Here is a 17007-nt window from a genome sequence, read left to right on the forward strand (position 1 = left end):
ACCTTGGAGGTGTTGCACCTGCAGCACTTGGACGAGCCAATGACGAGCTACGACGAGCCGCCGACGAGCCACGATGAGCCACCGACAAGCCATGATGAGCCGACGACGAGCCGCGGCATGAGGGTGATCTTGCTGCATGTGGACGAGCTGCTGAGGAGCTGCTGGACGTCGACGTGATCGACTACGTACAACTACGCTGATCGACTTCGCTGCATCGACATGAATCTACATCTTCCGCATCAGTGCGTCGAGTGGTAATCCTATGATCCTTATACGACAGTTTTCCTGGTTTACGCGGTAGAAAATTTTGATTTGCGCTAGTGTAGCCTACCTCGTATCCCAACACGTCGGGACGGGACGCCATCGAGCTCGCTAAGGATCTCGCAACCCCCTACCTAGCGCGCCAACTATCGGATTTAGTAGCCCAGCAGTCCACCGGGGAATTACCCAAGTGGTTGATTTGTAGGTGAGAGCGATTGTGAAATCAAGAACTCGAAGGTAATCACGAGAACACAAAGGAGACATGAGGGTTTTAGATAGGTTCGAGCCTCTGAAGAGTAGTACCCTACATCTTGTATGTTGGATTGTATTGCTTAGGATTGACCTAATTGCTAGGGTTCGGTTATTGGATACCCTCGGAGGGTGCCCTTAGCCACCTTATATAGGCTGACGACCAAGAGTTACAAGTCGGTTTGAATCTAATCTACTTGGTAGTTACATGGAAAATAATCTTGAGTCGGACTACAATACGTGTTCCGCAACATCCGAGTAGTTCTAGACTGTCTTGTGCTACAAGTATCTTCATATCCTCGACCCGCATGCCCTGGTCGGGCGGGCCCACCTGTCAGATCCGACCAGTATCAAGTCGGTGGGGACCCGTAGGGTACCCATATCCCTCGACGGTAAAGGACAAACAGCCACTCGCAAGTCACAACCCCGTAGGTTGTTGCTGGGTCCCACTGATCTCCCCCTGCCCGTACCAGTGTACTCTCCTCCTTCCGGCTACCGTTTCTCCCCCATCTTTGACCGTGCTCGCTGGAAAAGACGAAGACGAAGCCTTTGCCCTCAAGAAATATACGTGGGGTGGGTGAGCCCAGCAATCACAAACCAAGACAGTGCACGGTATCCTGACCAAACTGCTAAACCACCATACGAGCAGGACACCAGCGCAACAACATCCCGTGTCGTGACCACGGCGGCCGAATCTATGATCTATCCCGGAAACGGCAACCCCAACCACGTGTGCAGAATGTCGGCCATAGGAGAGGATTAAACTTGCGGTAATGCATTTTGGTCTTTTCCTGTCAAATTTAACGGTGTCAGTCGGTGAATTTCATGGTAGTGTCATAGAAGGTATGAAATTTGGAGGTGGTGTCAAATAAGGAATATTAAAGTTTTAAATGTTATATAGAGAATTGGTCTATCTTCTAGTGTCACATAGGGAATTTTCTCTATATATTTGATGATGCTCAAACATTGCAGCGCCTGGGCGTGCTTCCAAGACCATGTGTTAGACTGTTGTAAGAGTTACTGCCGAGACAAGTTCAGTACACGTGCAGCAACTGTGGCCCAAACTCCCGGTTAGTTAATGTTTCACGGCTAACAGCACTTCTGTTTAGTTGCTCAGGGCAAAGTATATTGGTATCGTTTAATAGATGGTCTCATACACTGACACATAATTTTAAGACGACTTAATGGGTAACCCGTACAATAGGTTATCTTATAAGTTGTCTGATAAAGCTATAAATTTCTTAATCTGTGCATATGAAAAAAGAAATATTATAAGTTGCACGGTAAAAATAACTCTTACCATAATTGTTGAGTTGTCTTGTAGTCCTACAATTTAGTTTATGAGACGGTTGTTTCGCAAAACAACGATATCTTTCTCTCTCCTTAGGCTCGCTCCTTCACGTCATCAAAACTAACGTACTTGCTCTCAGCAAGCCAGCCAGCCACATTCATTTGACATCACCACAACACCCTCGCCATCAGTGGCACCGTAAATAATATTAAATAAATGCAAGGGCGTTGTGGTGACGTCCAGTGTTCTCAATAATAGGCAGCACATGTCTATCTTATGAGTCACCAAAGATGTTATAAGTACTCTGAGGCTGCTTGCCACTGCCAGCCAAGCCTAACTTGCGGCGCCACAAAACTTGCGGACAGTGCTTGGTTCATGACGAGACTGCGGCGATGGCAGCTCCTCTATTGTTTCTAGCAAAAAACTGTAGCGCCCAAATCTGGCGTGGCTAGTAGTGGCGCCCAAACTCTGTTCCCAGTGCCAATGGGGGCCTTATTACTCTTCATGGATGAGACAGAACGTGCATATTCAACATGGGAGGCATCAGGAATGAACTGAGAGCAAAGCTACGGCAAAAGGAGCGAACTAATGGGGTGTTTGGCAGCACTCCACCTTTCAGAAATCAGCTCTACTCCACCAGCTCCACACTTTTGCAGCTCCACTCCACCAACTCCAGAAAAATATGGAGTTGTTGAACGTGTTTGGCATATTGTTGTGCTCCAGCTCCAGGAATATGAGTTTTTGGTGGGAATGTTCTATTTTGCCCTTGGTGGTTGGATCGGTTGAGTTTTTAGCATTGTTTACATTTTTTTCCCGCTGCTACAGTAACCACGCTGCTATAGTAACCGGGCGTGCTACAGTAACCGGGCCATCAGTACCGTTCGTGGTGTTTTTGAGTTTTTTTTTTTCGCTGCTACAATAAAATAACGTACAATACTTTCTTCATTTTTTTCCCATGGCAAAAAATATTGAACCAAATAACGTTGTACCGAATGAAAGGTCGCAACAAATACGGTACAAAATCAATCTTTCCAATACAAACTAGTTCCAAGCAAGAGAGAGTGCGGTGGCTAGCTCATCACGAAAGACATGCATAGTTGGCGCGTTGAGTGCGGAAGTTGACCAATCTGACGCCGCTTGCGAAACTGCATATTTGTTACATCTTTCCGGTATTGTAGGAACAAAATTAGGATCACGATCAAACCGAGCAAAGTCTTCATCTTGACCTCCATGCTCACGAATGAAATTGTGAAGGACCATGGTAGCCACAACAATCATCTTTTGATTGTACATGGGATATGGTGGCATCTTCCAAAGAATTTGCCACTTCATTTTTAATAGTCCAAAAGATCACTCAATCACATTGCGGATAGATGAGTGAATCCGATTGAACCTTTCCATAGGCGTCTTAGGTTCAATACCTCTATGCCATTCCGGTAAATGATACCTTTCACCCTTGTGAGGAGCGAGGTAGCCAGGACGATTAGGATATCCCGCATCCACAACGTAGTATTTGCCTATATTCACAAAAAAATAATATGAGTTATGGATTAATGCTACATGTTAATCACATTCGTATATCAAATTGAACATATGTTACCTTGTGGAGGATGTGGAAAAAATTCTTCATCCACTCTGAGTGCATTGTACAACACACTTGTATCATGCATAGCTCCAGGTTGTCCCGTGGAAACATAAGTGAAACGCATGTCAAAGTCGCATACCGCTAGTACATTTTGAGTGGCTATCCCGGTCTTTCCAATATATCTCACTTGCTCATCAGGGGAAAGAGCAACACGGATATGAGTGCCATCAAGTGCACCAATGCAATCTTTGAAATGTGGATATGCACGTTTGTCATCTCTTATCCTCTTATGGACTGTGGGGAAGTTGGGATTCTTTGGTCGAATGAAATATTTCGCCATAGCCATCAAAGCATTTAGCACCTTATCAAATTTCCTACTAATAGTTTCGCCAGAATGCTTAAATCTATTTTGAGCTCTCCTATTAGACTCGTTTCCAGCACATGTGTATAGGAACATAGCAAGCATCTCTTTTGTGCTAATGTGCATAGAAGGTCGCAGCCCATACCTTCCCACCAACACACCATGAAGATCCAAGAAGATTTCATTGTTCACACGTAGTTGTCTATGACATTCTCCAGGACTTTTCATTGTCTCTAGCAGCCATCCTGTTCCACTTACACCAGATGTCCTTGGTGGGTTTTTAACAAGGTAAAGGTCAGAATATATTTGTGCAATTTCTGCAGCACCCAACATAAGATTCCAAAAGACCTCGCTTTCATCATTGGAGTCATCACTATCGCTCTCACTTTCCTACAGATAAGAGATCATATGACATATAAAATAAAATAAGTACTTAGCATTAAAATAACACTCAAGGTCGAATGGCAATACTTCAGTCCAACAAGTAATTAAAAATTGAAATAACACTGCAGTTTCAATAACAATAGTTCATACGAACAAAAAAGAATTATTAAAATGACACAATTCCTCAATTGCCATACTTGGCATTATACTTTCTGCGAAGCCAATTAAATCTAATCTCGTTTGTTGGCAGGGTCATGAACATTTCCCTTTGGTCCTTCTTCACAAACAACTCTGTGGCGATATAATGCTCATCTGTATCATACCCTGCCCCACATTCCAACACAAGGTCCATGACTTGTTGCACAGTTACTTCACCCAATTTTTTAGATGTAAAAGAGGAAGCGGACTCAACAATCTTAGTTACTTGTTCCTGAATAACTTTTGCTGTTCCAGTTCTTTGTTTCTTTGCTGGTGGAATTCTTTTGTTTGCTAACAAAATAGTAGGAGAAGGAGTAACCTCTTGGACCTCATCTGTTTCATCCCAAGCAACTCCGTCATCGTCACAATCATCAGGGACATCATGAACCTCATTCACATGTCCGTTGTCAACATCCTCTTGTGTTGGTGGTATGATGGGATTAGAGCTCATAGGATTCCAATGATCGCTTTCATCATTAGTTATGTCAGCAAACATCACTGTCAAGTCCTCCTCATTTTGCAACGGTTTTTTTCGAAACTTGCCGCAACCTGGAATCTCCTACAAGGACATCATCGTTATTTACAAAAAGAAATGACATGAACCTATTGCTTAATAGAAATAAAATAGTTTCAGAACTCACCGCCCTTGCCTTCTTCCACCACTCATCATCCATATCAATCACACCTCTTGCGATGTCCCATCCCGCACCCGTTTGCTTCCTCATTAATTTCTTCCAAGTCGTTAAATCGGTTTTCAACTTATCCCACTTGTTCTTCATTTGACGCTTGGTCAAACGAATTGCAGTGAGGTTGAAAAATTCATTGCTGACCTCATCATAGCCTACTGAGTTCAAATGAGTGTTCGATCTATTTCCTTTCTTAACTTGTTTGGCAAACAACGAACATATGATCGTCGTGTTTGCATCAGTCCATTCAATTGAATCACCCTGAATAACATATGACAGTCCATTGAAGTGCAAGCATTCAAAGTAATATGACAATCCATTCAGATACTTGTAGCTTTGGCGGGCCTTGTGACCTGTGCGGCATGTTTAACCTTTCATGTGTCTAAGGGCCATATATTTTCAGCTACTAAGGGATAATAAGCATGCATCTTTCCCATGAAAAATAGAACGAGAGGTTCTGAACAAATTTTCCATAGATGACAAAATTTCAGAGCTTCAAAAACATTCTGATTCTTCGTCATGGCACTACAGCAAGCCAGCTAGTATCTATACGACGTGTAAAATCTTCCTAGACAATCTCAAAGCCACTGATAAATTTATATACATCTAATTGAGAACACTCCATTACCGTGTCAGGAGCATTTCTCTTTGATGCGCGCCGGCCAGACCGGCGGTGGCCGCCCTCGGCGCGGCGGCCAGACCGGCGGGGGCCGTCCGCGAGGCACCGCCCAGCCCGGCGGGGTCCGCCCGCGGCACGGCGGCCAGGCCAGCGGGGGCCGCCCGCGAGGCGCCGCCCAGGCCGGCAGGGTTCGCCCGCGAGGCGCCGCCCAGGCCGGCAGGTGCCGCCCGCGGCGCGCCGCCCAGGTCGGCGGGTGCCGCCCGCGGCGCGGCGGCCAGGCCGACGGGGGCCGCCCCTTCCATCTCCGCAGCACCAGGCCGACGGGGGGCTCCCTCGGCGCGGCACCCAGGCCGGCGGGCGTCTCCCTCGCCGCGCCGCCCAGTCCGGCGCCTCCGTCCCCGTCCATCTCGCCGGCGGCGGTCGGCTGAGGCTATGGCTCGAGCGCAGGAGATGAGTAGTGAGATGAGTAGCGGATGGATCTGCTCTTCTAATTTCTTTTGACCGGAATCGAAGGAGTACTGTGTAACGGATGGCATGGTGGGTAAATAACTACGAACTCTACGACGAGGTCTGTATTCAAGGTTTTTGGAGCACCCCTTGTGGTACTCCACCAAAAACGTGGATCTACCCCCTGCTCCACGTTTTTTCTGGAGCCGAATTTGCTGAAGCCGAACGCGTTTGGATGCGATTTTTTTGGAGTTGGTGGAGTGGAGTGATTTTTGGTGAAGTGAAGTGCTCCCAAACAGGCCCTAAGTTTCAAAATTGCGCGTTGGAGGGAAACGTACGGCCCATGGATTACCACGAAGCATGTTCTCCGCGTGTACCTTCAGCCATATACTGTGCTGCCTTAGCCTTCCTTGTAGAAGAGGCATCGCCCGGATTGCCAATACCCGAGGTGGCTGATGATGATTCTAAGAGAATTGCCCACCAGTGCGGGAGAATCCGGAGCCGGTTTACTTTCTGAAATCTTCTGGAAGTGCTGAGAAAACTAATTTTATTTTAAATTTTGCTAGGAAGATTTCACTCGGTAAAGAAAAACATGCATTCTCAGTATTCAATTTAACCTATTCAACAAGTTCCCATTCAAAAAACATGGACTAATTATGCGTGTACCGCCAACTAGCCACGCATGCTACCAATGTTGTCCAGGGGGTTGAATTTTTGTTCAGGACCGGAAATATACAAAATGTATGGTTGTTGATCAAAGAACAAACATCGTTGACTTCCTATCAACTATTTCAAACCATTCCTCACCTAAGTCAGCATTGTGATAAGACATTTCACTGCAATAAATGTTGATTTCGCTAGACCTAGCCACTTCAATGAACATGCTCTAGCAGTTCTTTCACCATACTATCTGCGATGAACTTGTCTTAGCAACATGTACACATCAAGGACACCAGGCCATGCCTCATAATTTCTGTTCTTAATTATACATGATTCACCAAACACATCATCTATTAAGAAGGAACCATGAACAAAGGTATTGCATAGAGCTGGCAGCAAATTTTAGCAATTTTCTAATAGTGACTACGAAATTCCCAATCAAATTTTGAATGTTCTGGTTGTGCACAAGCAAAATGATATGCATGAGCCAGACAATACTGTATTATTAAAAAAACATGAAAACAAAAGGTTGCCAAGCATTGCACTAACTCATAAATTACAAAAGAAAAATGGCGTGCATGAAATTGCAGGAACAACTATATACATTCAAGCCCCTATATCAATAGTAAAGTGCATAGGAAGTCATATTATTGACATCGGACGAAGTTTAAATCTCTAACTTAAATCTTAACTGATGTCATCAGAATTTTTCGAAAATTGGTATCACTAAATAACAGTGGTTACCTTGCTGGCTTGATCACCAGACAAATAGACTTGCAGGGTTTTTCTTCGTACTGCAGATATACCTATTTTGTGTAGCAGACTCAAACAGCAATTTGGGATACTCCACATATGTCAGAACAAATTAACTCATTATCCATTACTGGAAACAAGCCACTGAACCAGAGTCCCAGAGCTATACAGATATCGAAATACTCCACTATGAAGTTAAAAATTATCTGAAACGAGTTAGCACAAGTGCTGGATGCAGCTGAAAATGGAGTTCAAATGATGAACCATACAAGAACATTCAATAAAAGTTACAGGTGCATCAGATAAATCCTAGTCGAGACTTGGAAAATCATCAGTAAAAGTTCCAAACAAGCGGGTGCATTACAAAGGACCATCACTGAATACCTACACAAAATCAGAATAAAGAATAGCTTCATGACATAAGTTGGAGACATTTGATTCCGCTGCAAGCACAGCTCCAATAACAATTTCAAACAAGAACAATTTCATTGCATGTTAACTCAGACTCAGCAGATGAGAGATCATGGCAGCCTAACAAATAGATAAGCGAGCAACTACCACGGATCAAAAGCTTGAGAATTGAGGTGGCTCAGCATAAAACAGCTTTCTCAATCATGACTTATCTGAAGCAGAACTGGCATGTAAAGCTGAAAGATGTATCATCATAGCCAACCAGGAAATGACTGAACTGAATCATTGGGGCACCTACCTTAAGGCCTTTTTGTTTTAGCTTGCAATTGCTACGTTGAGCTTGCACAATCTGAAGCTCAAACAAACCCAGATTGCAGTGCCAAAATAAAACATAGCCCACAAAAGGTAGAACCCTAGCAAAGTGGGTCACACTGGCTTTTAAAAAATCTACAAGCTGCTTTTTCAAAATCTGCATCTGAATAAACAGGTCCTAACTCAGAGGTCTTCAAAGAGCAAAATAAAAGCACATTTTTTTCTTATTTCACAAATGGTACCAGGAAATCGCATGACACATACACATAATCAAGACATGCATGTGGACATAATCTCTATTTCCTTGTTAAAAAGAAACTATAGATGGAATGAACATGAGAAGCACAACCAAACTCCTCATGAACTAAAGAAACATCAAATGTGCAGCAATAAGGACCAGAAGATTTTGAGCTCTAAAAGGTCATGTTAAAGGAAAAAAGGGTAGCATCATTAAACATATTTCCATCAGCACATGTGATAAACAAATAGCATCAAGTGCACTAAGGGTATGGAAGACAGAGTCATGACTTGTGCCCATCAGAACCCCCAAAAGAACCATTTAAACAGTCTGGCAACAAAACATCAAACATACCAGAAGCAAAGCCTTTAACGGAAATATAATTGAGATCACAGCATAGCCATCGTAACATGGTGCAAACACGAGAGAACTTCTTTGATACTGAATAAAAGGTGATCCATAGCGCTCAATTGTCTCAAGACATAACAGGTACTCAATACAAAATGAAATCAGAATCCAAGCTTGGTGCGGCGCCAGTGCCTGCGCTTTGCATTGTACCTGAAAAACAGATAAAACGTTCAACACCAGAAGAATCATAACCCAAAGATGCAGGTCCATGCAAACTTAAATTTCATAGAAAGCCCAAAAACTTTAGTTATGTGAGGTCTGCTATAGACAAATTTTAAAACCATTCCGAACAGACAAAAATTTAGGCTTTCATCTGTTAATGAAGCTCCTAGCTTTCAACTAGTCTACTGCGATTCATTTCCCCAAAAGCCACATGGGACATAGACAACTGCGATTCAATCTCCCAAAAGCCACATAGCATAGGACACTGTAAAATATTTTCTTTTTAAAAAGAGTGAGCCGGACACAACTAGAAATATGACATGGCCAACGTCATTTCACCATTATATCCCAATAGTGACAAGGAGAGCCTCCATTTTAAAAGCGTCGGCAACGAATTGAACCAGATCGAAAGAACCCGATCTGGTAGGCGACATTGAGATCATCTTACCGGATGGTGTTGTCGGTTCGCATGCGGATCCAGTAGGGGATGGGACGGTTCTGGCGCATCTTCTTGGCCAGCTTCTTCTTGATCTGGAAGGTCTTGTGGGACGGCTGCATCAAACCGCACAAGAACGAACATTTAGAAGCGCAAAATGGAGAACCAGATATTCCTTTCGATTGGAAAGAGACGAATGTAAGCGTTGAAAGGCCTACGGATTTACCATTTTCGAGAAGCGGCAGTCGAGAACAAAGAGCGGCGGCGGCGGGTGAGGCGGCGAAAACCCTAGAAGCGGACGCAGCAAAGGACTCACTGCCAGTTTATATATGAGAGGGTAATACTGTCATCAGAGTTGGGCCTAGCTGTGCGGCTCAGTACGAGATGATTGGGCCGGCAGAGAGATGGGTTTGTGTGGGCTGGGTCTGCCTTTTTATTTTATTTTGTCTATAAAAGTGACTTTTCATTCACAATATTACTTGCTCTAGAAAAATCACAGCCTCTATTAAAAATCAAATTATTTATACCCAATCCTTCACATTCAATATATTTTTCAGAGTTTCGCATAAACGCACGCATTCTCAACGCATCCTTTGCTGATCTGCACAGACCACAGAAAAACGAACAGCGATGTTCAGCCTGCGCGGGTCTTCAGATTCGTTGGGGCATTTACTCAAACACAGAGTGTGCACCAGCATCACACGGTTCACACCCGTAGTTAATCTGCAAAAGAATATATACACAACATGCAAGAATCGTGAGATTACAAGCCAGCGATGGATGAGCAAAGAGAGGGCAACTAGCAGCTCACCGTACCTGGACGACCTGGAGCCACGGGATGGATGGCGACATGGCGTGCCAAGGGCGAATGGAGCAGCGGAGCTGGTCGGATGGCCATGGATGAGGACGAGTCGATTCGAAGCTGGGGATGTGGCCGGGATTGCATCGTCTCCGGCGTCGCGCGTCTGGCAGCGAGGAAGCCGGCGATTGGGTTCGGGCCTTCGGGGTTGGTGATGGTCAACAGGGAAGCTGCGCAATTTGGGGGGTCGCAGATGGCGGGCGAGAGGATTTGGCATCCGCTTCTGGCTGCCCTGTCGCTTGGGTTGAGAGCCGCCGAGCCGAGCCGCGCACGCTCAATCCGCTGCGGAGCCGTTTGGGATTAGCGGGGGCTCCGGATTGAACGAACCGGATGGAGAATTGGGTCTGGCCACAGATTAGTTATTTTATGACCAGCTTTAGATAAACACCTATATACATACATACACGTAACTCTATCCCTGAGGGATCAAAGAGAGACTGAGCCAGTGGATCTTAAGATTGACAAAGTCACCGTTAGCACCTCGTATCACCTACCACTGAAGGAAGATGCTGATTTTTAAATGCATTTATAGGGGAAGTCTTTTTATTATTTAAAAAGGTCTTTGTTCATGTTAGTAAAACATATATCATTTAATATGGACATGCTAGGTCATTTACAGATTTTTTCCCAACCTTAGTCATGGTGTGTTTTATTTATGAAATTTGGAATAGATCTAAATGAACCCTAACCTAATGTGCATCAGCACCATGGTTCTAAATAGTGAATTATAGTTTTTAGAGGCCTTACACTACAATATTACTAATGGTTCCACTATATTTTCCGGGTATGCAGGGCGATGCTGCTTCTTTTCCTTTGTACCCCAGGCCTAGAAAATTTAGACATGAAACAACCCCAGTAGCACAAAGTTCTAACTGTAATCCTCATTTGAAGTATTTTAGATATGAAGGCATATGCTCATAGAGCTATGAATATGCATTCTGAGTATGTGTTCGTTAACATTACTTATGTCAATGTTTTTTTGCATAATTAATTGAAATTTTTCATCATTTTTACTAAACCACTCACTATAGCTTTTTATAGCCTCTGAAGGAGGCCACCGATAAATGACTTGGCGCACTAATTTAAACACTGCTTGCATCCGAGTAATGACACCACATTGTTCTTTACTTGCGAGGACTGCGTTCTTATGTCTATCCTGTCACTAAAATATTATGTGCAATTTTTGTATGTTGCTATTTTAAGGGTTCAAAAACTTTGTGATCACCTTCTTTTTTTTATGTGCCCACACCTCCTATTCCTAGATGCTTCAACAGTTATATTTAAAAAAAAAGATGATTTTCAACAGTCAAAATATGTGGCCTTCTACCTCGTGTCAAACGTATGCACATCTACTCAGGAAACTTCGTCCCCGCAACTCCGTAATAGCTTTAGGGGGTGTTTGGATCCGATACGAGACGCTAAATTTTAGCAGGGTCACATCGGATGTTTGGATGCTAATTAGAAGAACTAAACATGAGCTAATTATAAAATTAATTGCACAGATGGAGTCTAATTCGTGAGATGAATCTATTAAGGCTAATTAATCCATCATTAGCAAATGGTTACTGTAGCACCACATTGTCAAATCATGGACTAATTAGACTAATAGATTCATCTTGCGAATTAGACTCCATTTCGGCAATTAATTTTGTAATTAGACTATGTTTAATACTTCTAATTAGTATCAAATATTCGATGTGATAGGTGTTAAAGTTTAGCGTGGTGTTTCCAAATGAGCTCTTTTACGGTGGACAATACTACCGGTTGGTAGTATAGAGTATATGTCCTTTTTTAGTATGGATAAAATTGTAATTAGCACGATATATATTATTTGGGGAATATGTTTTTCCGCTGGTCAATTTCCCCGGACGCCAGTCACCCGAGATCCATTTCCCACGCGCCGCCGGTCTCCCGCCGCACGCCGCGCCGCCGGTCTCCCATCGCGGGCATGACGCTCCGGCCCCGCCCGCACGCCACGCCGCCCGCCGTCACGCCGCCCCGCTCCCTCCCGCACGCAGCGCCGCCACCTCCCGCACGTCGCCCCGCCTGTCGCGCCGCCACTTCCTCGCGCCGCCACGCCCGTCGCCGCTCGGCCACCGCCACCTCCCGCACGTCGCCCCGCCCCGCGCCGTCACCGCTCGGCCACCGCCACCGCCGCCTCGCCGGCACCGCCCGCACGCTGCCACGCCCTTCTCCCCACACGCCGCCACTCCCCCACGTCACATCTCCGGTAACAATTCCAGGAGATCTTATTTTGTAAGAAAGCGACCTTTCCAAGAATTTGGGTATGTAATAACATGTTTCTTGCAGTATTCAATTATGCAACTATGAAATTCTTTGTTATATTTATTTACAAATAAGTGTGAAATAGCTTATTTCTTTTTCCCTTATTAGGAATTTACAAGTTTCAGCTATTTACTGGCCTACTCTAGAAAACTGAATTTCATCGAACTTGTACTTATTTAAGGGAGAGAAATAGCAACAAAGCTTTAACTTACATAAATCCTAGCACTGCAAACTTTTATTAGAAGAGATGTAGCAAATGGAACCACAACTGGACTAAAGCTCCCAGCCCCAATGAGGTTATCAGATGAAAAACCATTAGTTGCGTGGGCCAATTCAGCATAAGACACCCTCATGTGTTGTTCACCAATGACTGAGCTCTGTTGGATTTGCTTTTATTTTTTTATTCTTTATGTATAATGAAGACAGTGCAAATTCTAAAATGCAACAAAAACACAACCACTGCATATGGATATGGCAACTATTATGGCAAGTTTTTGCAATGGCTTATTCCTGGAGTGGTTAGAGCAGGGTGGCAAATTTAGTTGAGGGTTACCACCACAAAGGCCATCATTTCCAGCAATGGTTAGGTCAGACGGTGTATTGCTTAGCTAATTGCTGCTGATTATTTTAATATTAACTTGCAATTGCAGATGTGGTAAGCTTTGTCAGTTCCGTCCTATGTTGATACGAAGGTATTCTTTGAAATGGTTGTAATACCTGTAAATTTTTTTTGTTGCAGGTTACCGTAATGGAGGCAGGAGGGTACGTTAGCCTCGAGGAAACTAAAGAATATAAGTGTATTGTAGATCAGACTTTCACGAGGGAGGAAGATTTCTATGAGTTTTACAATGATTATGCATACCATAAAGGGTTCAGTATCAGAAAGGGCAGAGTTAGGTACAAGACAGGCACCCAAGAGGTGATATGGAGAAGACTCATGTGCTCGTGTGAAGGATATAGATCTGTTAAGTACTTTGAAAGGATGGATCAAAAAAGACAGCCACGTGCCCTCACGCGTTGTGGATGCACAGCTAGGCTTGATGTGGAGTGGAGTGAAAGTATTGGCATCTGGTATGTGAAGGACTTTGTGGATGTCCATACACATGCCCTTGCAAAACCAGAGCATGTTTTTGTTTTGCGGTCTCATCGGGGGCTTAATGATCCTCAGAAAGCGGAGGCAGTAGAGCTGGGACTAGGTGGGCTGCGTCCATTTCAGATCATGGACGTAATGGAGGCCAGCCACGGTGGTCCAGGGGAGACTGGATTTCTTTCGCAGGACTTGTACAATTTCTTTTCAAGGTACAAGAAGGGAAAGGTTGAAGGAAGCGATGTAGAATTTGTGTTGAATCATGTGCGTCAGATGCAAGAGAAAGATCCGGAGTTCTTTTTCACATTTAGTGTGGATGCACAAGGCAGGTTGAAGAACCTATTTTGGTCGGATGCACAGTCGCAGATAGACTATGGTGTTTTCGGAGACGTCATTGTATTCGACAGCACTTACCGAGTGAACCGGTACAATCTTCCGTTTGTCCCTTTTATAGGAGTTAACCATCATCAAAGCACAGTTGTCTTTGGCTGCGGTATTTTATCGGATGAAACTATCTTGTCATATGTGTGGCTCCCCGAGGCTTTACTGGAGGCGATGCACCAGAAGCATCCAAAATCCTTAATCACTGATGGGGACGCAGCGATGATGAGAGCTATTGAGATTGTCATGCCTGATGTAGATCACAGATTGTGCAGTTGGCACATAGAGCAGAACATGCTAAAACGGTTTCGTGGTTCGAAGCTCAAGGATTTCAGGAAGTTCATATACCATGCAATGGAGGAGGGTGAATTTGATAGGCTTTGGAGAGAGTTTAGAGGTACCCATAATATCAAAGAAGATAACCTATGGGTAAATAGGATGTACGAACTTAGAAGGAAGTGGGCTGCCACGTTCACAAGAGGGAGATATTTCTTGGGCATGCAAAGCAATCAGAGGAGCGAGAGTCTGAACTCAAGGCTTCACAACCATTTAGACCGAAAGATGTCCTTGGTTGATTTAATGGAGCATTACGAGTTTTGCCTATCATGCATTCGTCGGAATGAGATTGAGCTTGATGCGAAGGCTCTATGTTCTATCCCATTCACTAAGATTTCTGCTGATGTTCTTGAGAAAAGTGCTGCGCAGATCTTCACACCAACTATTTTCCAGAAAGTGAGCTTCCAGATAAGAAAATCAAGTAATTGGTCGGTGACAGAGGTGACATTGCAGAATGGGTGTTTAAGGTATGAGGTTTCATTGCAAGGCAACAACAAGCGTTGGTTTCACGTGACTTGTACCTTTGGGTCATCGTTGGTTGATGCTAGATGCCATTGCCGGAAGCTGGAGCGGGAAGGAATTCCATGTGCGCATACTTTCTGTGTCATGAAGTATTCTCGTATAGAGAGCATCCCTTCTTGTTGTGTTTTCGTGAGGTGGACTATGAATGCGAAGAGTGCTTTCCCAACGGAGATGCGTACCAACACGCATGTTTGGACTGAACAAATGGATCGTTACCATTCCCTTCGCTCAAAGGGCAATCGTGCTTTATTCAAAGTTTCTAGGAGCCAAGGTGAGACGGAGAGGGTAATGAAGTTACTTGATGATATTTTGAAAGAAGACACGCAGGAGCAAGGGATGGAAGAGGAAACGACATTTGGGCCTTTGCCGGCTCATTTCTCAGCAGCCAACCAGCCAGGTGGCACCAAAGTACTTGATCCGGTGAAGATTGTTTCGAAAGGTGCTCCGCGATCCAACAAGAGGTGGAAGGCAAGCCATGAATTCTGGGGAACTGTTTGAAAGGTTAGATAGTTAAATTTTTTATTTATGCCATCAGGCACGCAGGTGTTTGGGAAGAAGTCCTCTTACTTTTTGTGTTGTTCGCCTAAAATCTTGGACAATCTTGTTTTTCTTTATTTCACTCAAACAAATATTTTCCTTTTTAGTTTACTGACAGCTCCAAGCAAGTGATGATTGGGTATGCTTTCTTTCAATGCTATTTCAGGTGGAATCGTCGACAGAGCTATTCAAGCAGAGGATAAGAAACATGGGGATTTCATGAGGCTTGAAAGATTTCACTTTATATAGGTATTAACCTTTGGCCCAGTGCCTTTTACTATTTTTAAGGTTTGGGGCAGTATGACCATAATTGTGTTACTGTCAATTGGTCCCAAGGTTCATTTGAGGCCATTAGTGTTGTCCTTTTTCTTCTTGAAAGTATTTCCTTTGATTGGATAGTAACAAGTATTTATAAGGTACCAAGTACTTGTTTACTGGTCTGAACTTTAAGTTCGATGTTGTCTAACCTGTTAATTCCAAGGACCAAAGAAAAGTTCGTCAAGTGTTAGACTGTTAGCATATTGAAGGCTCATGCTCCCACTAATTGTCCTTTTATGTTCAGCAACATTCTATTCCTAACATAAAAAAATTTATGTTTGCAGTGACGCTTGGAGATATCTTATCCAAACATATTTCAAAGCCCAGGGTATACATTGGATGCATGAAGTCTGGCCCTGTCATATCTGACAAGTAAAAGAAAATAGTCTCATTAGTTTGTTACCTTGTCTACATGCTTGATACGCTAGTCGTTACATGAGATTGCTGCTGTCCAGGGATGTCAGGTACTACGAACCTGAGCACTGGAAATTTGGTGAAGTGGGTAACAAATATTTTTGACATGCCACTGGTCAATTGTATGCTATTTCAAAAGACTTGGCAACCTACATATCAATAAACAAGTGAGATACTAACCTAGTTTTCCAGAAAGATAGCACCACTTTATCCTGTTTCATGCCAGTTTGTACCAACCTCGTCTCTGCTAATTCAATAATGGCAGGCATGTTTTGCACAAGTACATCAACGAGGATGTTTCTTTGGGAGCTTGGTTGATAGAGTTAGATGTTGAGCATATTGATGACCGCAGACTATGCTGCGGCACTCCACCTGGTGAGTTTCTGTTACTCTGTTATCAGAATGAGTTCAGATTGACAGTCTGTTTTACTTGAGTATTTATATGGTACTTGAGAATTCTAGAACTAACTAAGTTTAGAAGGTAGCAGGTCAGTTCATTGTGAGTTAGTATTTATTCTTGTTCATTTCAGGCTGAAATTGGGAGACAGTCAGCATCAGATCGTCAATGGGAGGTCTACAGATTGGTATCTCGAGCTCCATTGTCACTGCCCACAGTTGACTGCTCTGTCAAGGTAAATGGTGATGGGAATGCCGAAGCTTCATCTAGGCCTCCAGCCCTCCACTATGTCGTGAATTTCAGAGCTGGCAGTATATTTATATTGAAGCAATGCAAGACTTTTGGCAAGTGATGTTTGCTGGAGTTGCATCTTCTGATCAACATTGAGCATATGGTCGCTGGCAACAAA

The 17007-nt window shown here is 43.8% G+C and overlaps 1 protein-coding gene and 2 long non-coding RNA genes across 3 annotated transcripts; 1 reads left to right on the forward strand and 2 right to left on the reverse strand.

Moving 5' to 3' along the window:
* Window positions 1-4218: 4218 nt before the first annotated feature.
* Window positions 4219-5665, reverse strand: LOC101778696 (zinc finger CCCH domain-containing protein 43-like). The gene is made up of 3 exons (XM_004973093.4): window positions 5644-5665; window positions 4971-5276; window positions 4219-4888 (listed from the first exon to the last, which is right to left on the reverse strand). Exons 2-3 carry the CDS (start codon window positions 5106-5108, stop codon window positions 4316-4318), a joined length of 711 nt encoding a protein of 236 aa, XP_004973150.2. The 5' UTR covers window positions 5109-5276; window positions 5644-5665; the 3' UTR covers window positions 4219-4315.
* Window positions 5666-9887: 4222 nt separating this feature from the next.
* LOC111257572 lies at window positions 9888-10652 on the reverse strand. Its single transcript, XR_002678074.1, has 2 exons — window positions 10278-10652; window positions 9888-10184 (listed from the first exon to the last, which is right to left on the reverse strand). It is a non-coding gene; the product is annotated as an uncharacterized LOC111257572 (long non-coding RNA).
* Window positions 10653-15605: 4953 nt separating this feature from the next.
* On the forward strand, window positions 15606-16768 carry LOC111257735. The gene is made up of 4 exons (XR_002678316.1): window positions 15606-15718; window positions 16072-16159; window positions 16243-16368; window positions 16467-16768. It is a non-coding gene; the product is annotated as an uncharacterized LOC111257735 (long non-coding RNA).
* The last annotated feature ends 239 nt before the right edge of the window (window positions 16769-17007 follow it).

The sequence above is a fragment of the Setaria italica genome, chromosome VI (genome assembly GCF_000263155.2).
Source record: "Setaria italica strain Yugu1 chromosome VI, Setaria_italica_v2.0, whole genome shotgun sequence".
Classification (NCBI taxonomy): domain Eukaryota; kingdom Viridiplantae; phylum Streptophyta; class Magnoliopsida; order Poales; family Poaceae; genus Setaria; species Setaria italica.